We start from the raw sequence: 23792 nt of genomic DNA, 5'->3' as shown, positions 1-23792 counted from the left end.
TAACTGAATAAAACATAAAGAGTAGGTTTGAGGAGTTTCCTCCTAGTTCCACCTTTTCAACCTATCTGTACCCAAACTGTCATGAAACTTCACAACGTCGCATTCTCGCTTCAATCATTCGGAGTTTTTCTTGCTGCTGAAAGAGGAAAAGTGGTTTCTTGCTATCTGGACTTCAGATTCCTGGCGAATTTTCGGTGCAAATAGAAACAATCGAAGGATAATCCATTTCCTGAAGTAGTTGCCAATCGCGTGTGCAATAATTGGTTTACAAGTGGAAGATGCATATGTGAAAAATTTCAATTGGAAAAAATGGCAGCCCAAGTGCGAATGCAAAGTGCATTGTAGTGGCGTTCGTATAAATTATTTTTTGTTATTGCTCGGTGTCGTGTTGTCTCCGTAATCCAATTTTATCGAGCGAGAATTCTACACACGGTGTCTGATAACCACTATCAACGGGCAATTTGGCAGTGAGAATGAGTAAACACAACATGTATTCGACGGCAAATTTGTCCGATGCACAGCTCAAAGACCAGGGCAATCAGATGTTCTCGGCCCGCAAGTACGAGGATGCGATTAATTGCTACTCCAAGGCAATCGTAAGTAGGCTTTTGTCAACATTGATATGAAGTAGGATATATGATAGCAGGTATCCTTGCTGGCTACGTCCCATCGTACAAAGCGAAAAGCCTCCATAGAAAATCATTCATTGGGGGTTCCCTTGTAACTTCTTGGCGAATAGATAAGCCCGACAAAAGCCCAGAATTTTCCACGATATCACTAAACTTCAAATAATAGAAGAATTGCAATCACCGATCAACCGAAAGTGACAAGGATTCTTTATCTCTTGATAACTCAAGAAAATTGTGCAGCGAACCTCACGCAAAATGCCGATAGCCCCCTCGCTCACGTCGGCACTCTAATTATAAAACAGCGAACAGCTTTCATCGTCATTCACGGTGCAAACAGAATCAAAATCACGGCTAATTCGATTATAGTGGCTGGGACACGTGCTGGTGCCTCTCGCCTGTAGGCAAAGTGTAATTTCGCCAAACCTGTTCGCTGCCTTTCACTAATGCGCCCAGCTGATGCCTAGTATTTTCTTGTCCAATACCTCATTAAGTGAGCCCAAAGAAAACATTAAGTATCTAGCCTCGATCGAAGCTTACAATATTTTTACACCATGCATCACACTCACCCAGCATTCTGTTCATGACTCCGGTAAATATACAGATTAGAAGACAACAGACCCTAATGACGACCAGTTTTATAAATAATATCGAAATATCTAGTGTGAGCTTACTCATGATGATAAATTTCTTCGAAAAATTCTTCCGATTTGTCTGTCGGCCGGGGGCAAGGCTAGAATTCTTGGCTATTCTTCAGTATCCACGCGGTCCTCCTACGCATTTGCATGGACACTACGCCAATTTCTTGTTTTATTCTTCGATTTAAGTGCAACTCCATAATGTATTCATATTGTCGCGATAACGATAATTATTCTGCAACGACAGAAGAGGCCAAAACAATAACTAATCGGGAGCGAATGCGAGGAATGTTTAATTTATGTAAAATAGCTTCAAATGAAGGTTTTCCTTGTAATTGGGCGCTTAAATTGAATTATGATGAATAATTTTTCGCCTCGTGGATATGTTGAAGCTAAGAATAGAAGGAACACGTTGGAGCAATGTCCGCAAAAGTGAAAGCATTTGAACTCATCTGAGCTGCTAGGTGTGCTAAATTGAGGATAAGGTGTTTGATTTGGCTGTAGGTAATGCTGGGTAGTGTGGGAGAAAGTGGTTAATCAGTGGAAATGGACAATTTAAATCTAAGATTATTTAGAAAGGCATCTTTGGACGAATACGTGTGTTGAAGTTGTAATTAATGATGATTTGTTTGGGCAACTAAGGACTGGTGTCGACGATCGTCGAAAAACGGATGGCAGGCAAAATGCTTTTGTCGCCAGAGGACCCAATGAAGTGGTTCCTTGCTCATCCTTAGATTAGTAAAAATTAGGACTTTGAAGATAACCTGTTTTTATATATTGCTGCCATAAACCGCATTTAGGTCTAGAGCGACCTAATCGTTGGCATCTTGGGGTAGTGCGTTCCATAGCATAGCCTTGTAGTGAAATTATCGCTCTGTCTTAATGTGGGTCCTATCCATCGCTACTTCAGTTCTCTCATCAACGTGTGTACGATATATGGCCAAGAATTGATGAAAGCTTGAAGCTTCCGAGGAGCTGAGATCTTTTCATGTGTAATTTCCATGCGTCATGTACCACGAAGACCGCAACGATTATCTACCTTGTGATGAGGTAACTCAGTAAGGTAGATCCTCTAGGAAACCAGAGGTAACACCTGAAGCTAAGCGGGAAACAAAACATCAAACCAAGGTGTGACTATCCTGTCGAGGGGTGAAAATGTGGCCGTGATCTGTGAACTCTGGGCATCAGGCGACCCAACAAGCCTTGTCTGGGCAAAAAGGGACTCTGCATATCGACTTACTTTCCTCTTTAAATCTAAGGCAATGGGAGTCAATTGTTAAACTCCAATAAAAACAGAAACCTGCCTACGAGTTAATTTTCCAGATTCTCCATAAATACCTCGTACAGTAGCGTTGAGAAGGGGTTGCCCATTGGTGCGTCGGAGGTTGTTTTATAAAACTTATTACTGAATACGCAATGCTGACCACATTGCCTCCTACAGTATACTGTAGTGTACCGTTTCGATCTTGAATGAAGTGCTCTAACACACTTCAAGGCCCTGATCCAATATGGATTGTTGCGCCAACGATTATTATTATTTATTATTACTGAATGTGACATAGGACTCATTCATGCATGTTAAGGCCAGTTTTCTATACAGTTTGGTATTCTTTCGGATGACTTTTCACGTCTCGTGATATCTTCTTCGAACAAGTGTAGGGCTTCCTTCATCGGTACGCTTGGGAACAGCGGTTTTATGTCAAAGGATACTAATATTTCATCATTTTGTATCCCCCAGCCTGTGAGTCTGCTCTTCATTCTTTGGTCACAAAGATAGAGGATGCAACTTTGAATGGTGAGTACGCGATGGGGGTGTTCGTGGACATTGAAGGGGCTTTTGACTGTGCGCTTTTTCAAAACCTTTGTGATGCCGCCAGAGCGCATGGTGTTGATGATGCTTTAATTAAGTGGATCCATGCTATGCTAACGCAAAGATTGCTGTGCGCTGAGGTAGGGGTCGATCGCTACCTGACTACGGAGGCAACGAAGGGCTGCCCCCAAGGAGGTGTGCTTTCGCCGCTTCTGTGGAGTATGCTGATCGACTCACTGCTATGCGAACTGCAAAATTTGCCAATACACGCTCAAGCTTATGCTGATGACGTGGCTGTACTTGCTGTTGATCGGGATCTTGGAACGGTGTGTAGGAATATACAGCGTGCCGTTGATTTGATAGACAGCTGGTGCCTTAGACATGGTTTGTCAGTTAATCCAAATAAAACCACAATGGTTTTATTCACAAAAAGGAGAAAATTGGATGGACTTTGCCTCCCTGAGATGAGGGGTACTACCCTTCAACTCTCCGAAGAAGTGAAATATCTGGGGGTCACTCTAGATAAAAAACTTCTTTGGAACAAACATGTAGAGGTAAAGATGAAACGAGCTCTCACAGCTTATGGGCTGTGCAGACGGACCTTTGCCTCGACATGGGGACTCAGGCCTCATCTGGTAATGTGGATATACGTTGCCATATTAGGCCGATGTTCGTATATGCATCCGTAGTGTGGTGGGTTAAGGTGGGACAAAAAGGTTTTCACCGTAAACTAGCCGCACTGCAAAGAACTGTTTGGTCTGGGTATCACTGGTGCCATGAGCACGACATCCGGCGCAGCCCCTGGATATATTTATTCAAAGCACTGCAATGAGAGCAGCTCGTAGGCTAATTCGATTAGATCTATGGGAAAACAACGGATGTGGGGGGGCACAGAGCATTGGAAGAGTTACTGGGAGGACTGAATCCAGTTCTTACAATGCCTTGATTCTCGTGTCCCCATACATCTGTTTGGTAGAAGATATGTAGTTACCCTGAAGCGTAGAGAGGACTGGTAAGACCCTGAGGAATGCGTCGCGGGATATACGGAAGTCTTCTACACCGATGGCTCAAAAACAGAAGAGGGTTCTGGAGCCGGAGTCTACCTCTCGAATAAAAACGAGAAGTGGGCTTTTCCTTTGGGACAATATGCAACGGTTTTTCAAGCCGAAGTTTATGCGATCCTAAGGGTGGCAAACTGGGTGATTGACGAGCGGTTGAAGGGCAGGCGCATCGCAATCTGCAGTGACAGTCAAGCTGCACTGAGGGCATTGAGCAGTCCTTTGATCACCTCGAAAATCGTTCAGGAATGTAGAAACCGTTTGAACTCTATGTCTAGATTGAATACGGTGGAACTACTCTGGGTACCTGGTCACTGTGGCATAGAGGGAAATGAAATCTCGGACGCTTTAGCGAAAAAGGGGTTAATCTCCCCTATGCCGGGACCGGAGCCAGCAATTGGGGTATAAGTGGCATTGGCTAAATCTGTTTTCAAAAACTGGGAACAAGTTTCCCATAATGACAGGTGGCAGAGACTAAATGCTGCTCGACACACCAAACTTTTCTTGCCAGAACCCAACATACGTACCGCAAAGTTTCACTAGCTGGGCATATGTTCAGAATAGGAATTACCGAAGATGATACGTGTCCCTCCTGTAATGAGGAAGCGGAATCCACGGAGCATTTCCTATGTGAATGCATCAGATCTTTGGTGCCGATGTTCTCCAATTGCGACGGGTAGCATCACATCCACTAACGGAAATCCTGCGATACGTGAACGAATCCGGAATATTCCGTTAGACGGGGGAGGCGAGTACAATGGGCCAACACGGCCTGAGCGCTCAGAAGCTGTAGCTTCTCCCCCACCATACACACACACACACACATCCCCCAGCCTCGTTGAGTCTGGCAATGACTTTCCTGCTGCTTCCCACTGCCCGTTTTCCTATTTTTAGGTCTAACCTTTTAACTCCTTCCTGGAGCTACTCCGCAATATTCCGGGTTGGTGAATTTGTTTCTGCTATTATCTATCTGATTTTGTTGCCTTCTTTATATATTTTGGGGAGGCATTTGATTCTAGGCAGAGATTGGTTAGGCATTCTCAGTTCGGCTCCTTTCTTAATGATGGGTTTTGCATTCCGCCAGAGCCTTTTCCACGGAGTCTGGCAGAGGGTCCTCCCTAATAATGTGAAACTTATCTTCTTCCATGTTCATGATGACCACTGCGTTTCCTTTGTCTGCTGGGAGGACGGATTTCTCTTTCAACTCCTTAAGGGGGTCATCTCGTGTGTCAGATCTGCGGAATCGAATTTTTTTTGGCATCAATTGTATTTAGATATAGTATAGAATATATGGGCAAAGTGATTTTCCGATATTCGGAGTCGTTCGAAAATTATTGTGTTAAACACGTAATAAGTCACATGTCAGATTTATGTCGATCGTCGTAATAAAGCATGTATTTATCGGTCGAATGACTTCGCTAAAAGGACAAGAATTGAAGCCAAGGCTGTACATGTGTCTCGAAAGAGACCTGCGGACTGTAGTTAAGTTTGCACGTTAAAATGCCGTTTACTTTTGTCTAGCGTGGCAGCAAAAAAACACCTTTTTTGGAGATGGGTATATACATTGCTCTATTTCAATAATAAACTATGCTATCCGGTTGAAAAAAATACTACGCATGCTCAAGATATTAATAAATACATGGTGCAAAATTCGTATTTGTATCTTTATCCAGCTCTTTTTTCAAAAAATTTATAAAAAAAGCGAAAAAACGGCCTTCACACGGGATGACCCTCTTAATGGCTTTATGGTGGTTGGACGATACTCTTTTCCGAATTTCTTCTCGGATGCCGGCTTTTTCTTCTTGTGGTGTATATTTGATTCTCATCTCGATGTCAATTACGATGTCTTCTTTGGATTCTTGTGGCGGACGTCAAGCCTTTATTAAATAGTGAAAGCTGTTCCCAGGTGAAGTGTTCGTTGTATTTGTTGATCACATAGTTGGGATTGAATTCTTAGTTCGGTTTCTCCATTGCCACGGGCAGATTAGGTGGTGTTATGCTGAGCATCTTTAGTTTCTTTTCCAGTATGCTCCTCTTTCTGGCCTTTTCGCATAATTAAGATATCATAACTACAGGAATATCTTTAAAAACCCAAATCAATGGAACATTTTCAGAAGATAAAATATGGAAGAAAGGGATAGTTGGTCACCGATAACAAGTTATAGAGCTTATGGAGAGAGCTGTTATGCTAATGGTAATCATAAAACAAATGATTTTATTGCCGAAGAATATGACGTACATAACCCTTAGGTACGTGATAGCTTCCTTTGAGTCAGCTCATTGCGGCCCAGGAGAGCCTTCCTAAAGATGGCGATCCTAATGAGAAACACGGTCTTTGGGACAATGGTAACAATGACTAGAGCTCTTTGGCTTTCTACTTCGGCTTCTCTGCCGCTGTCCGGTCCGCATGGATTCGTTTTCATACACTAGTATTATATCAGTTTCGTACACACTATCTGCTTCTTCTTTCGTTTTCTGGAAGACTTTGGCCTAGAAGGGCTAGTTAAGGAGTTGTCTTACCCTTCTTCCTTGCTGACTACGTCGTAGTCGCTCAATGTGGGGTTTCCAAGAAAGTGGAGAGCATATTTACCATAGATTTTTCGGCAGGGAACATAAATATGGTGAGATCTTCAAAATCTGCGCCTCGGCGGCGACTTGATTGCTCACAGTCACAGGTGGATTGAAAATCTTTGACTTATCCACGCTTGTCAATATTCATTGCTTCCATATTCATGTTTCACTCTTATTGTTGTAGTGAACTACTGTAGGCTACCTCACCACGTCAAGGTGGTGTCTGAGTTCGTGGTTAGATTTATATTGTAAATTTGTTGAAATCATATCAAACTTTGAAACGTCTGCATTTAATAAAAATATGAGCAGGTGATAAAGTCCATAGAATTTGAAGGATATATTTGATATCCAGAATTGGGTTACGATTTTACATAATCAATAAAATCAAACTTTGACTTTTTGTTATCTAGTCACCGCGTAAAAATCGGGTGCGTCATTCGGAGCAATAGTGTGTTCACATTATTTTTGCTAATTTCTGTGTATAACCACGTAAGAGCGGAAGTGTTACTCACTTGATTGATTTTTTTTTGGAACTGGAGTCGATAATTTTTTATCGGTCATTATCAACTATGTATTCAGATAATAAGGAAAGTCTCACTTATCGTGTACATGAATGTGCTTGCATTCCATTCAAAATCTGAACAACTTTCAATTGTGCAATTTGTTATTCAACCCAATAATTTGCAAATGTTTTCCAGTTAGATATATGAAGTTACTAATTATTTGCGGGAATAATATCAGTTTCAAGCCATTGATCATTTGCAAGCCAGAAAGAAGATTAAGACATTATTAAGATGGGTTCCTCAGAGGGAAGAGCGAGTAGTGCCTTAACTTACTTACGCTTAAAACTAAGGAAAGGGAGTTAAAGAATAAAAGTTGAAAGGGGTTGTACAGTTGGTTCGGGATTGGGAAATGAAAGTAGATGTCGAGTTCCGCGAAGGGGATTTCAAAAACGTGACAGTCGCGGTTGCGGGAGGGGGACCAGACTACACAGCAATTTACAAGACAACAATCAGACATTTTGGAAACTATTGGTGGTTGACATCATAAAGTGAGAATTGAAGCGAAGTTTTCCATCAAACATTACATTTGTCCATCAAGATAGTAGAAAAAGGAAGATGGGGGAGAGTCTAAGCGAATAGCATACCCAGCTTATTACCTGAACCCAGCTGTACAAAAGTATCAAGGTTGTACTCTAAGAGAGCAGAGTCCAGCGGAGATGAAACAGAGGCATATAATTTGAGGTCTACGTAAAGCAAACGCAAGCAGGTGAGGATCAGGTAGAGGTCATAGATAAAAAACAGGAATAGTAGGGGACCAAGTATAGAGCCTTGGCAAACACCAGAGCAAGGAGGGAAGGAACGGGATGAGTAACCAATAAAAGGAACTCTGCAGAAACGTTGTGAGAGGAGGAAACTCAAGAGATGATTGAGGGGGGAAGTTGAGTACAGAGAGTTTGGAGAGGAGAATATTATGGTCAATGGTATCAAAGGCTTTGGAGAAATCCGTATAAATATCGTATACCTCCTGCCCTGCCTGAATTAAAGCATTTAATAACGAAGTTGCTGAAGATCAGAAGGTTGGAAGCAGTAGATCGATGTTTATCGAAATCGTGCTGCTCTTTGACAACGAGGTGACCGGAGAACGTCGGCAACCAGTTGGCGTATCTCGCGAGGATTTCGGATCACGAGGAGAGAACAAAGATGGGACGGTAGATCACAGCTGGAGAAGGGTCTTCGTTTTTGAAGATAGGGATGATAAGGGCTTCTTCCCGGAGATGAAAACAAATGCAGATGGTGTGACTCTGTGGAATGATGATGATCCTATCTTTCTGGCCTGCAAATCCAGCTGGAATTAAGCGTGCATTCGGTGATGAATTAATGCTCTCATATCCACGGAACTGGTGTAAAACAGGATGTTGAATCAGAGACTTCAGTCTCAATTGTGTAACGCTGAGCACCATCGAAGACTTGCGGTACAAGGATGAAAAGGTTTCCTATGAGCAACTCAAGAGAGGTTACTTAAAGGTGACATTGGTGACTGTGATGGGTGGTCAAAATGGCTGGATATGCTCTGATAATACTTTGTTCCTGATATGTGGCGGCGAAACATGGTCTTGGGTATCGTAACGACAGCGTGAGGAGTTTGTGGCTTTTTGCATTAGCCGCGTACAACCAATCCTATGATGACTGTAGGTTAGCAACAAAATACGGAAATGTTGTCTACCTGGCAATGCAGCAATTCCAAAGAGCGAGCGCATGCGCAGAGATTAATTGTGAACTCCACCGAGGGTCTCAGACAGACAAAGAGGCCTGAGAATACCAAGTATGTGAATTTAAAAAAATGCAGAAAATAATCCCACTAGGCGGGGAAGTTTTGCCAATAAGTCAACAGGATGAAATCATATTCAGATGATCATGGTTCTGGTCGTTCGGAAATTAACTTCCTTGAGATACCTGTTATTCAGAAAATATTAAAAAAAATATTGAAATAATAAAAACTTGTTGTTTCTTTTTCGTTGGTGTGGATATTTATTCTTGCAAACACCGATATTTCGGGAACCACTTGTTCCCTTCATCAGTGCATGCACTACTAACTTGTTAGCACTACTAACTTGTTAGCACTGATGAAGGGAACAAGTGGTTCCCGAAATATCGGTATTTGCAAGAATTAATATCTACACCAACGAAAAAGAAACAACAAGTTTTTATTATTTCAATTAATTAATCGTTGGAAACACCACATAATTTCACTCAAAAAAAAATATGCTTTCAACTTTATGAAATTTTAATCATGCACAAATTGTCTCCGACATGGATGTCGCGATTGATCACATCCGACATCAATGATTCAGAGCGCAATTTGGAGCAGTTTAAGTGAGATAAGAAGGATTTCTTGCGTTGGAATGTGACATTGGATAAAATGTGGATCCATTGCTATATACCAGACTTAAAAACATCCCCACCTGAGTGGACAGCAGTCAGTGAAAGCCATCCGAAATGTGTGGTTTTTTTTCGGGGTAAATCCATCGATAGCGAATAGTGCATGACATTATTGAATGGATTGAGTGTAGGGATAAAAAAAATGAACTTCGATGCAAAAGAAAAAAGTTACGTTTTGACGGCCCATCGGTCGATTAAAACATTTGTCAAACTGAATGAGCTACATTTCAAATTTCTTAATCAGCCCCCCTATTCTCCAGATCAGGTTCCCAGAATCTACCGCCTTTTGCAAAGAGAAAAAGAGAAATGTTGAGTCGTTATACTTCTCGAAATGGCTGGTTCACTTTTCTACTTTTTTGTCAAATTAAGATCGAAGAACTAAAATCTCGAAACTGATTCAGTCCGATACAAAGCTTCTGTCTTGGTTTCATGCTAATTGGTTGTTTAAGGCGGTAACTTTTCAGCGCCTTGGCCTTAAGCTTGTTGGAGGTATTCGATTTATAGCGTAGTCAACTGATTCTTCTTCATGACATTTTTTTCGACAGTTTCTTCAGAATGACCTTTTTGGTGATACTTTTGGCAGCTTTTAGGAAATCAAAGAGATCCTGATAAAGTGCAGATCTTAACTCAAGGCATTGCTCCACAATGATGGGCAAATCTTTAATGTTTTCCAGGATTGTTTTAATTATAATAGTACCTTAGAATGCTCTCCTTTGGGATCTTAATTGTCTTCTACTCCCTGGGAAGATGTCATTAATATGATTTAAAAATAAGTAAGAGGCAGCTATGTAGAAACTGTAAGGATTGCAGGGATAACTCTGGGACAAGAATGTTAAGTTCGTTACCTGTACTATGCTTGGATACATGCTTTTATTTCCCTTTGGAGGAATAGTTTTTCTTCGCATGCATCCTTGTCGCTTCATCTTTCATTCTTGGTTACCAAACAACTTTAAGTCTGCATAAGATGCAGCAGCTATTGAGATTAGACTGTTGGAGTTGTGGTTGCGTTAAGTGCAGTCTAATGGACCTTAGTATGTGGTTGAGATTTGCATAAACTTCGATTTCTATTGTATCATGAGAGAAGCTACGTTCTTCATAAATTATCCGCATTTTATGCGAGTGGGTTCGGAGAAAGTGGATCCTTTGTTTTCAAGTTCATACTAAAAGTTAATTGCTGTTTTGTTGCAAACTCGCAAATAAGTTGCATTTCATCATAGCCCGCGGTTACCCTACGAGACCATGAACCATATTTCATATAATTAAGGAGCCAAATTCGAGAAAAGTTCTAGAAATTATTGAATTATTACCTTCAATAAAATTTGAATTGAGAATGGGTTTACGATTTTTATTGGTAAAATCAACCTTTGCTTCTTTTAGGACACAACACTCGCATGAGTGAGTTTATACTTATTATTTCACGCTATTTGTATGTATGCAAACAAGAGAACTGGATTATTATTCACCTGATTGAATTTTTTTTACTGAGACCGATAGTTTTTTATCGTGAATTGATAACCATGTATTCAGAATATAATAAAATTTCCAATTATCGTGTATGTGTATGCATAATGCCTATTGGCTTGACTCTAAAGCACTTAATGCCGGCTGTTAGATTATAGATTTTTCATTGTGACAGTGACGCTCTTCATTCTGTCTCGTGTCTTCCTTCCTTGCTCCTGTTCAGTTTTACTGTTGGCTCAATAATTCAAATGTGCGTTAAGCCACTTCACTTAAGACCAGTGTGGCACATTAGATATTATAGTAATGTGGTCAACATTGCGCTCGTTCATAATTATTACCCTGCTTTCACTCCGGTACTCATTTCCAGCTAAGACGACTGGCATCCGACTACCAGTCTCCACAAAAATCTTTTTGCCACCAGTGAAATTGTGTCATAAGCTCTACTATTTGGCACAACGATTATGCATCGGTGAGGAAGCATGTGCCACAATGACGGAGTAGAGATTAGCTAAAAGGAGACTTCGTAGCGCAATCAAAGCAAAACTCACTACTGACATAGCCTACTCAAAAAGGGAAACGGGGATCCGTCGGAACTCGGTTGTACACTTGCCATTCGGAAAATCGGGGCTCTGCAAAAACCCTTCATACATAGTAGCGATCAGACGGACTGCGTTGCACGGGCGTTATTCCTAGACATCTCATATGGGTTGATGGCAACAACGCGGAAGAGGTCGGGGACTGCCCATTTTTCACGGTAAAAGAGCCCGATGAGCCAGTTCTCCTATGAAAAATAGGAAGACGGCAGGTCCTAAAGGTATCCCGGCACCGGCCAGACTTGTTGCTCGGTACGTTTAACCCTTGCCTGAAGAATGGTGTTTTCCCTTGTCGTTGGAATGGTGACGAGGCTTGAATTGATCTGTAAAGGGAATGTAGATCTCGAGCTGTCGTCAGTATATTGACACAACCGGAAAGTGCTTAAAAAAAGCTCATCAGATCCGTGTCGAAGAGGATTTATCCGAAAGTCGGTTCGAAAACAGAGCAAGGAGATCCACGGTGGATGCTATTAGGTCGTGAAGGCGGCTCATAGAACTGAGGCACACAGCCGCCGATCTCGACGCATAGTGCTCCTTGTAACGTTTAATGCCAGAAAAGCCTTCAATTCCGTAAAATGGATAGATATGCTAGGCACATGCCGAGCTATCCCTTAGATATTGAGGAATTATCTGGAAGACCTCACTCTGCTCTATGAGACGCCAGAAGGCGAGAGATCACGATGGAGGTAGCATGGGAATCCATGCCAGAAGAGTCGCGCCTGGTTGTTTATGGAGATAATGTTGCCGCACTTGTTGCCGGACGCACTGTTGGACACGTCCAAGGTAGACTTTGCATATTGATTCAACCCGTAAGCGAATGGACGACTGCTCATGGTTTTAGCCTTTCCCTGAACACCGAAGTAGACATCTTGACCAGAAAGAGGAATCCAACACTGTGTTCCAAGGCGATCGAGGAGTTAATTATAGAGTGAAAACCAATTGTTAAATACGTGTTTTAACGCTCGATTCGAAGATGAGTTTCCTCTTCTATATCTACCAAGGGACATCTTATGGAAGCAACGCAATTTGTTTCGCTTTGCGGCGCGAATGTATGGGCTGATGCTCTTGGCGGGGAGGTGTATCCTAAGCGTCTTGTCAAAGTGGAGAGGTGGAGAGCGAGTTCTACCTATCGCACTGTCTCAAAACCGGTTCTGGTTGCGATCGCGGGAGTAATCCCCGCTGCCCTTCATGCTAAATCAAGTAAAGCCATATATAGTTCCAAGGGAAAAGATTTAAGGAAGGTGGTTGTCCGCGAAGAACGGTAACACACACTAACTGCGTGGCAATTCTCTTGAGAAAGTGAATCAAGAGGCAGATGGACTGAGCTGCTAATCGGCAATTTAAAGTATGGTGAGATTGATTTTTTCCTTATCCAACTTTTAAGTGTCTAAGTGTCCGAACGGTTCAGTGGTTAGGGTACTATTCTCTCGTAGAGGAAGGTCGCGGTTCAAATCTGACTGCTACCAGGCTTCGAGGCTGTGAATGAGTACCTGAATTAAAGCAGGATAATAATCACGAGCGAGCGCAATGCTGATCAGATTGCCTCCTACAATGTACTGTAGCGTACTGTCTTGAATGAAGTGCTCTAATATGCTTCAAAGCTCTGATTCAATTAGATTGTCGCGCGAACGATTATTATTAATTTCTAAGTGGACATGGAACTTTCCAGTCTTATCTGGATTGGGAAGCCACGATCTACTGATTGCGTGTTCTGCAATGGAGTGGTGAGCAATGCTGACAGAAGGTGGGATGATGAAATGATTGCCTTTCGGCCTGTTTGCGTGAAGGGACAGCATGGGTTTCAATCGAAGCGCTCGACTGTCACCAATTTACTAGACTTTATCAACTTTGTTGTGAAATCATTTAATAGAAGAAAAGATATTCATTCAATTTATAGCGACTTTTTCAAAGCTTATAACTGCGATTTAGTTGGCGTCTTACCTAGCAGATAAAGTAAGTCGTTTCTCTTTCTATGTTAGTGTGTCAACAGCCTTTCTTTCCGTCTTCTGAGGTCCTTCTAGGGTTCCATGCTTGGTATTTTCTTATTTTTATTTTCCATGAATAACTTTCTCTTTATTTAATTGCCCTGTCTGCCGAGCTATTTTCTATTGTCGATTCACCTGTTGAACAAAACTGCCGCCAAGAGTGGAGCCTCGCCTGATCAGTCTGTTGGCCTACTCGTTCCCCTCTATGTTCCCGTAGTTAGAAACTCAGAAGATGTTGACGTTGATCGCATTGGCCAGATTATTCATCGCGTCCTTGCACTGCCAAAGCAACTTGAAAGATATCATCATTGAGTAAAAGACCTTGGTGATAAACAGACATTATTACCGGTACCTCCGCTTGGAATACACTGCCGCCTCTTTGTAGGACGTACGATTTGCGTATCCGAAAATACTTCGCTCATATAACGAATCATCGGTTGGAAGTTTCACCGCAAAATTGCTTTGGAGGTTCGCTTGTGTGGGGCATAGTCCGTTGTGGGGTAGAGCGGTTCCTTATCGGTTTAGACAGAAAAGGTGGAATTCGAGCGCTCTTGTTTCGGCGGTAAAAGGCATCAGTTTTTTTTTAGTTGGTTTTAAGCCGAGTCCGTATTTTGCCTACACCCACCCCTTTCCCAACTCACCTTACATATTCTCGCCGATGCGGAGGCTTCACCTCACTACATCAAGCTGTCGGTATACTCCAGCACCTTCACCCTGCTCCTGTACAGTATCCGTAAAATGTTATCTATCACTATGAATAAGAGCACCGAAGCCATGGCGTCTATTCTAGTTGGACCCTCGTTAATGGTTTCGGTCTTGAATGCTCCCTCCATATTCAGGAAGGTAACAAAAGGGTGTTCTTGTGGTGAATCGACTACTTAACCGTGCTAGTTACACTATGGATTTGTTTGTGGGGTAGGCGTGCTGAAATTTTGAGAGACACGACCTCTCCATGATCGTCCTTAAGTGGATGCCCTGAACGGGCTCTAGGATCTTCAATACGAAAAAGGTGAGGTTGGTTGGTCGAAAGTCTGTCGCATTGAATTTGGATCGTCCGAAAATATGACACGCGATCAGTCGGATTCTGCCCAATTTTAAACGATCTCGTCGATTTGTTAACAAGTGCAGGCGGTCTTGCCATCCTATTCATGTCCTCTAAAAAAATTCTTATCGAGATAAAAAGCACTTGCTGACATATTCATTTTGAATTCTTGTTTTCTGCCCGATCCTTTTTCCTTTCCAATCCACGAGTCGAACGATTTTCTTTTTAAGAAAGCTCTGCTTTCATTGAATTGCATTTCATTGTGATTGACACATTTTGATCTGTCAATTTAAAGATAGTGTTCTTTCGAGCTAAAGGTAGTTGCATGCCTTTAAGCATAATTTTGTCAATCTTGGTAAAACACCCGTACTATACTAGACATTATATTGAATGCGCAACAAGTAAAAGAAAACGGTTCAAGAGAATCCAGAATTCCTCAAAAAAATTTGAAAAAACTCCAATTTATTAAAAATTAATGTTGAAAAAGTTCAGGCTAATATGGTTGTGAGTAACCCAGAAAAGCGGCATTGATTGAAATCGCAACTTACCTAGTCTTTAAGCAATTAATCTGCACGCGCCTTTACGAAGCGTATTTTAGACTGCTGATTGTGACACTTTCCATAGGTGATCATTAGTGAGAGATGGTGTCTGTTCACCTTATATAAGGCATTGTCGTTTATGTCTTAAATTAAGTATTTGTTAACGCCACTGACCAACGAGAGTATTCCCAAAAGATCCTTGCCTTCGAAAGGATTTCAGTCATCGGAGCAATTTTGAAGAATCCTTATTCGACCATACTCCTCTAGAAGCAGCGACGATGGGGTCGATGCAGCTGTGGTCGGTCGGTATATGCATTCAGAGTTTCCAGATGTGCAGGTCTTTCTGTATGTTAATTAATTTTCCTCTTCTTTTCTATATTTCGTTCGCAGTACTATAGTTAGTTAAGGTCTATAATGACCCAATCAATTTTTCAGATTAAAAATCCTACAAATGCAACATACTTCACAAATCGCGCACTATGCCATCTCAAAATGAAACGATGGGAGCAATCATGCCAAGACTGTCGCCGAGCGCTAGATATGGATCCCAACTTAGTAAAAGCACATTTTTTTCTTGGACAAAGTCTGATGGAATTAGAATTGTACGACGAATCCATAAAACACCTTCAAAGAGGTAAGGATTCCACTCCCATTTTGTATCGGACTTTCCCGCAGTGTGATCTTGTTCATCAATTGTCTTTCCATCTGTTTCAGCATTTGACTTAGCAAAGGAGCAGAGACAAAACTTTGGCGATGATATAGCATCACAATTACGATTGGCCCGAAAAAAGCGTTGGAATGTCCAAGAGGAGAAACGGATATGTCAGGAAATCGAATTGCAGACTTACCTAAATAAGTATATAAAATTTTTTGGGTAGTTGTAGTTCACCATTTTTCATGGAGTAATATTCTTCAGATTGATTCGTGAGGATATGAAGAATAGGATAGAAAAACTCACTTTTGATGATAGTTTGGATGATGAAACATTGAAAGATAAGACACAAGAAATTGAACAGGAATGTGTGAGTATGCGAAGGTTTCCATTCGCTAAACTCTTTTGTCTCTATCAGCTTGCTTGCAACACTAGCTCAATATTTTACATTTGCTCACTACATTATTTTGTAATAAGTAATTTTTCTCCCTACAGGAAGATCACATAACTGAACTGAATAATATATTCGCGAAAATCGATGAGAGAAGGCGGGTAAGTATACAGCCATCTTAGTTAATTGCAGTAAATTAAGTAATAGCGTGTACAGCACATAAAAGGATTAGGGTACGGTGAAAGACAATGAATCAACACCGCAACACAAGAGAACTTGGAATCTTTTGACGTATTACTTCGGAATAGCTCTCTCGTTCCCTCGCCTTAAAAAGTCTTCAAGTTAAGAAATTCCGATCATTAGAATTCCGGAGGTCTATTTGAGGTCGAAATTTTTGCTGCAGCTTTCATTTGCTCAAAAAAGTTCATCTTTAAATCGAACGTCAATCCAAGGTTCTTAACTATTTTCTTTGACTGTATAAATCCTCGTCGATCGCCACGGAACGCAAAGTCGGAAGTCGTGGGCAGTCATTCAGAGCTACTTTGAGCCTGTTCAATAGTGCGTCCGGCGATAAGTGCCGCAACAACATCCATCTAACCGACCAGGGCTGGCTTTCTGACATATGCAGTCCTAACAAACTATTGTAGGAAGCGTCCCAGAGATCGGGCCCAACGGTGTATTTCTGTGCTATCCTCGATGTGATCTTCACCCTCCTTTGGCCCTCCATCGTCTCAGAGGGCAAGGAGCGGTCTTTAATCCATCCCTCAATAACCACATGGAGTAACCAACCATATGAGATGGATCGTCTATCATATTAGCTCATCATACGGAGTTGAAGCCATTTCTGATAATAAGCGTTGGGAGAAGCACTGCCCATCGAGATTGACGCATGTACGTCTCAGCTCGATGAATCGCATTCACTGTAATCTCCTTGCTTTGAAATTGAACTAATCTGGGGATGAGTCCCCGGCGGTAGATATCGCTTCGATGAATCTACTTCTGATGAACTTTTTGTGCATGTTTCTTGCTGCTTCAAGTATGCAGATTACTTGGTGTGCAGGCGGCAGTTCAGCGTCTTCTTTGCCTTTGCTGACCAATGAGACCCTCTCCCTCTTCTAACGACAAAGGAAAATACCGTCGATCTGGCACCTTATTTTTCTTGGAGATGATTGCCTCTGATGGTGAGAAGTGGGCAGGCAGTCCCCAGTGCTTTTCACGCTGTTAACGATAAGCCGAACGAGATGCGCAGGGAATAATTTCCGTACAATGCGTACAAGTTCCGATTTTACGAGCCACAAGTTTATATTATGCCCATCCATTTCGTTTAGCTGCTTTGTTTCCTTTTGATGATCCATACTCTTGTCTTTCTGAACCCGAATGCAATGTATTGATCGTCGTTTGGCGAAAAGTCTTCCAAAATTCACCACCCTTTTATCGGCAACACCAGTGATTCCAACGCGAAAGTTACGTCAAGAATGCTTCCTTCGCAGGTTGAACGCCAGAACTTTGCCGTGAATCTGGTGTTTAATTTTAAGAGCCCCGATCTCGCCTCCGTTTGTATTATCCATTTACCTTCGAAATCTGGATGTGGTATGCCCCGTTCAACTGTCCTGACATTAAAGTCACATCCAGCGAGGATCGTTCTCCAAGGCATCAAACCTGGGAAACTGTGTTCTTGTCCAACGTTTACCTCCGTAGCGGAGTGCTTCAGCTGCGTTCCGGCGTATTTTGTACCTTACAGATCTTGTTGACCATGTCGTGGTCATTCCCAATCCCAGCCTGAAGTGCAGACATCGTCTCAAGCCCGCAGTATGTGCAACGCTTTCACTAGCCGTGCCATAATTCCTGCAGAAAACAAAACTCTCCTATACGTAGCAAGATGTGTTCCCATAAACTAAATACCTGTTACTCTTGGTCACGGCTACTCGTATTCGTCCTCAACGTATAACTACCTAACCAATTTGGATTTCCCCGTTGTTAAGAAGTTTCCTCGTGTATTGCTCGGTAACTTGCACCACAGCGTGTATTTGGTCTCGAGAATTCGGAAAGGTGATGAATATCCGGGAAATGGTTATTTCTGGGTTTACATGCTTGATGGTCTCTTCCATTTCGGTATTTTATAATGGACATATAAGCTCGAGACTAAGAACTGCTTTTAAAGATTTTTTAAATATGTTTTTTCTAGCGACAATGTCTCTTTTCGCTGTATCTTTCGGGTTTTAGTGTTGGCAAGAACATCAATTTGGCCCTTTAAAGATAAGTCGATTGGTGTGCAAAACAGCTCCCTTCTCGATATCCTTCCGAGAAACTTGCGCTCCTTTTCCGCTGTTTTACGCCACGTAGTTCTACAGCGGTGCACTCGCCGACCGTCCTGGGATAGTGGTATAACCCACCATGGAATTTTCGACTTTTCGCTTACCCACTATCACCTCCTTTCTGATCATCATGTCCCCGAGTATCTGGTCCGTACGCCGAAATTCTTCATTACTCATTGTCTCCTTAATGTCACGACGCGGACATAAATTAATGAAAGTTTGGAGCTTGTCTATTTTTGCAAATCTAGAAGCATTTGGCTAAGGTCCATGATTCGGTGAGAGGCCATGTAGACGTTATGACCGCGGAGTTAAGTGGAGGTGTTTGAGGAAAGATGGCATGGTCCATTGAATTCTTCCACGTCCTGCAGTCAAGGCCGCACGAAGAACGTCACCGATAACGAAGGAAAAAGTAGTTGCGGCAAAATGTAAACGCAACTTCAAATTTTTCAGAAATTTTACCTCGACAAAGCACGTCACTTCTTGCGCCATTATATGTCCTGTTCGCAGTGCCTGGTCAAATTATGAGACCCACTATGAATTTTACTTAAATTCGTGATTAAATGCCACCAAAATTTACTTTCCAAATATTTAATCAAATTATTTATGAAGCTGAGGTATTTTTCAGCCTGGACAACGCAGTCTGGATTAAATTTTTCCTCACGATGAGGACACACAAACCGAGCCCTTTTTGCTAAAGTTTGAGACGGCGAAATAGATCTGGAAAAATACAAGAACTGTAGAAATGTATTTAAAATGTGAATAAGATTTTATTATTTTTTTAGTGGTAAATCAGTTTTCTAAACACTTTTCATTTTCCCTTTATTTTTGGCCTCCATTCTTCACATGAGCCAATTTTGTTCTTTATTCGGTATTCACTAACTTCAGTCAGCTTCAATGTACGCGATAATTCACGATTACAATACATGTTGGTACTAATAAATGCTAGATATTCTTCTTTCTTCCGAGGGAATGAAAAACCCACAAAACTTGGCCAGGACCTGTAGAGCGTTCCAGATACACTCTGTTGGTGCTCTCGAATTTTTTCTAATGAAACGAGTGATCTGAACTGTTCACACTACTTCACAATGGTCAGAAGCACACAAATGGCCTTCCAGTTGTCGCATTTAAGACGGGTGTACTTTTTGGTCGTCTTAACGATCCCTTCTTTCACTCACTGGGAAAGATCTCAAGTTTCTAGGATTTACGAATGAGCGGAAGTATCAACTCTGCAGAGACAGCAGGTGCTGCGTGGAAATTCCACGGAGAGACCGTTTGATTTGAAAGATAATTTCGCTTCTGTTTCGAGGGCCCCGTATTCGCATGTTGCGGTGGATTGCTACATCATCCACAAGAGCTGCAACTTTAATCGATGTTATACGACTCAGAATTTTGGCGAAGTGCTCCTTCCTTCTCTTTAGCTGTTCATCATCGCGGATAATACGCCTACCAAGCTCTTTTCTGATGCGTTATGCGGATGCGGAATTGTTGCTTTTTGCAGCAGCTTCTGCTTTCCTCGACAACGCAATGGTGGAATTCCTCTCAGCTCTCAGCTCCTTAGGTTCGTTGATTCTCCTTCACGTTTCCACACTCAGCTAGGTGTTATATCATCCTTTTAACATGTGGACGACAACTTTACCTTCGGCTAAGATAGAGGCACTTTTGATCGTGGGCCAGAGTTTATCAATGTTTGGTAAGAATCATTTTTGTCTGCGCATCAAGAAAATTGTTCCACTGTTGGAAGGCAACCTGCGATAGAATAGTTTTGATCAGTTGTTCGCAGCCGATTATTTGAAACCCAACTGAACTTATGCTTGAACAGTGTGACTCCAAGGCGATTAAGGCTGCAGAAGTCTATGATCCTTACACCATTGCTGTTTCAGTCACAAAAACCATGCCACTTCCCCATTACATGCTCGAGCATGAGGTGTTATTGGAACATTTAGATCACCCATCATGATCACAGTGTCACCTTTAGCATGCTTCTTCTGAATTGCGTATTCCCTTCGTATAAAACATCTTTTTCGCTACTATACACTCGGAAATCTCCATGGGTGAGTTGTACTCTACAATTGTGGTGCTCCTTAACCTGGCCCGGACTATTGCAGTTAAGATCCTGTCATAACGCGGCTCTCAGGTCATGAGGACGCGCCTTGCGATAGTTGTCAGCAAGAATCCGTGTAAAAGATGGAGAGGAGTATTTTCTAGAGTTCCATCATCTCGATTCTCTTAGACCCAAGTGTCTAGCCTATATCGTTTGGTATTCTTATTCAAGTTAGAGAGAGAACGAGCATTTTCTTGACCATCAATACCCCTGTCGAGAAGCATGCGCACATTATAGGGAAGTAATCATAATTTTCTATAGTCAAAGGTCGTAGCCCTTAGGTTAGTCTCTCAAAAACTGAAAAAGTCTTATCTTTTTGAAAAGGCACAAACAAATGTATTTTTTGACGCAAGAGTGAAAATTGGATGGATTATGTTGAAAATTCGCATAGAGGACTTTTCGCGGACCTGGAATACGAAAAAGATAGTCATATAGCTCGAAAATCACATGACAAATCATCCAAATTTCTATCATTTTGGAACGCACTGTAGTAAAATTGAGCTCCTAGAAGCCCAACAATCGCGTCACTTATCAACTGATCCCCCTTCTCTGGCAATCCGGAAGTGTCCACTCTCATCAAATTCAAAAAAACTACTGTACATATAGAGCAAATAAATGATGGAAGAATCCCGAAATGCATACTAAGAGAAAAAACCAGTAGCCGAAGATTAGCCGGCAAACCAATCCAAACAGAAAATCCATTGCAAAATAGGGGGCTCGTTGACTGAACAGAGAAGGATGGAGGCATTACATGTAGTTGACCAAGGCCCATCTTAGGCTTTAGCAATACTGAAGGGGCAGGGAAGGTGTTTTGCAATATAGTTCGCTCTAGTTGGCGCACAAAGGTTCACGAATAGTAACGTGAAATTGTTCAATTCTTTCTGCTGCAATTTTGATTATAATTAAAGTTAGGAAAAGCCGGAATTCCACGAATTCCAGACAATAGCACGATCAGCTTTTCATGCTTTTTAGTCACTATCTCTATCAAATAACAATCTGGAAGGTCGCACCCACTTATCGGCATGTGCAAGGAATAATAATAATAATAATCGTTGGCGCAACAATCCATATTGGATCTAGGCCTTGAAGTGTGTTAGAGCACTTCATTCAAGACCGTAACGGTACAACATTTTATCTTCAAAACTTCTAGGACTAGGGTTCTATCTGCTCAGAAATGTTTAGGTTATATCACTTAGCGACTGATAGTAATGCTGTACACGCTCTTACTTAATTTATTGTAAACGAATTGATCCATTGAATTAACGCCCTTCAAATCCTAATCGGTTAGAAACGTGATGTACCTGACTACCTATGCGGTAAGATTAGCTTCGAAATACTAACCGATCCTGTGATAACGCCGTCAGGTATAACATATGAGCGTAAAGACATCGAAGAGCACTTGCAGCGTGTCGGTCATTTCGACCCAGTGACTAGGGTCAAATTGACACAGGACCAGCTCATACCGAACTTTTCGATGAAGGAAGTTGTGGATGCTTTCATTAGCGAAAACGAGTGGTCGCTCGATTATTGAATCAAAAACTGCACCTAGAGAATAGTAATTGCTACTAATTCATCTCAGCATTGATTTCATTGCAAACGTCATTTGTATTAAATTATGATAATTCAAGCATCAACTTGCTCTTCATCGTGTTGGCGGAGTACCCGATTGTGCGACATTTAATATTGATATATCCGTTTTGTTCCTGGATGTAAAAACGAGTGACAGTGATCTGATTGTAAATAATGTACAGTTTTTCTTCTGTGTTTACGATACGAGACATATTATCCATTTGAGAAATGAAGTCAACCAACGTTATTTATATATTATGATTAGAGTTAACATTTCTTATGAAGAAAATACTGTTCTTTTCTAGTAACGGAAGTATGTATTAAAGGATGTATGTTATAAAACTAAGTTTATCATAAAATAGCCTTTTAAAATTACTGATAGTGATAAAAAAAAGAGAATTGTGAAGCGTTTAGTCCAGGAATGACAAAAAAATGTTGTAATAAAAAAGTATGAGAATGAAATATGCGGTTTTTCAATGTTTAAAGATTGCGAGAGTTCTGAGTCTGCATCCATATGATAGCAGACCGCACCTATTAGAAAGAATTTTTTCTCGGTTTTTTTGATCCATCAATTCCCCTTTTTAGATTAAGTATTTAGGTATCGTCACAGTATGGTGTGTTTGCAAATGTATGTAAGGGAACAAATGCTTCCGGTCACGCTGCTCCCAGTGCAGAGGTGGAGCAGCGCTTGATGAGTTGTCTCTTCCCGTCAGTTGCCTTTTTAATCATTTTTTTCCGCCGAATGAGTCAACTTTTAATGATCTGTGGAAGGTCAGGATTATTAGATACGGGAATAATGTTTAAATGGTCGTAGGCAGCTGAGTTTTGTGTTGCACTGTGTTAAATAAGAAAAACAAAGAAAAATGTTTTAAATTTTACATCGTTTCCGCAATTATATTAGTAAAGTAGAAAGCCCCCTTCGTTACGAATAATGGCTTCATAACTTTCCTCCATACTTTGCTTTAGGTTTTCTGCATAATCAAGAATGTATCCATATTCGTTTCAAAGTTACTTCCACATACCGAGTACTTTTTATCATTTTCCCTTCTTTTCCCTTCTCTGAACTCGAAAAGTACAGGGAACAACGCACCAGACGCGGAAGCTTTACTAACAGGTCAGCAGGATGAAGGTAAATCTAATTGCTGACTAAATGGGCATATTGGAGCGTTGGGTTGACTATTTGAATGAACTGCTCAACAACCAGAATATCGGGGAGTTGGAGGTCCGCCAACTGAAGACGACGGACCATCACACGGACTGCCACCACCAAGCATAGAAGAAACAGTCCGTGCAATTCATTGGCTTAAAAATCGTAAGTCACCAGGAGCCGGTGGAATTACAGCCGAACTAACTAAATATGATTATGTTGCAGGTAGCCTACATAATGACGAAATCTATGAGCGATAGCACGACCGTCAGGTTGTGGATAAAATCCGGCTCAACAGGTGGGCGGGTCACTTAATCCGTATGGATGAGGATGATCCAGCCCGGAAAGTCTA

At 41.5% G+C, this 23792-nt stretch overlaps 1 protein-coding gene across 2 annotated transcripts; it reads left to right on the top strand.

Moving 5' to 3' along the window:
- The first annotated feature begins 94 nt into the window (after positions 1-94).
- LOC119651607 (E3 ubiquitin-protein ligase CHIP) lies at positions 95-22755 on the top strand. Of its 2 annotated transcripts, none has more exons than XM_038055261.1 (6): positions 95-596; positions 15701-15899; positions 15980-16121; positions 16182-16285; positions 16417-16469; positions 22013-22755. In XM_038055261.1, the coding sequence occupies exons 1-6, from the start codon at positions 474-476 to the stop codon at positions 22253-22255; spliced, it is 864 nt and encodes a 287-aa protein (XP_037911189.1). In that variant the 5' UTR covers positions 95-473; the 3' UTR covers positions 22256-22755. The 2 variants fall into 2 exon arrangements, with proteins under 2 accessions (XP_037911189.1, XP_037911188.1); XM_038055260.1 differs by having other exon boundaries at positions 97-596; positions 16182-16287; positions 16413-16469.
- The last annotated feature ends 1037 nt before the right edge of the window (positions 22756-23792 follow it).

Source organism: Hermetia illucens, chromosome 3, assembly GCF_905115235.1.
Source record: "Hermetia illucens chromosome 3, iHerIll2.2.curated.20191125, whole genome shotgun sequence".
In the NCBI taxonomy this organism is placed as follows: domain Eukaryota; kingdom Metazoa; phylum Arthropoda; class Insecta; order Diptera; family Stratiomyidae; genus Hermetia; species Hermetia illucens.
The sequence above is the reverse complement of the archived record's forward strand: the minus strand, read 5'-3'. Positions and strand labels throughout refer to the sequence as shown.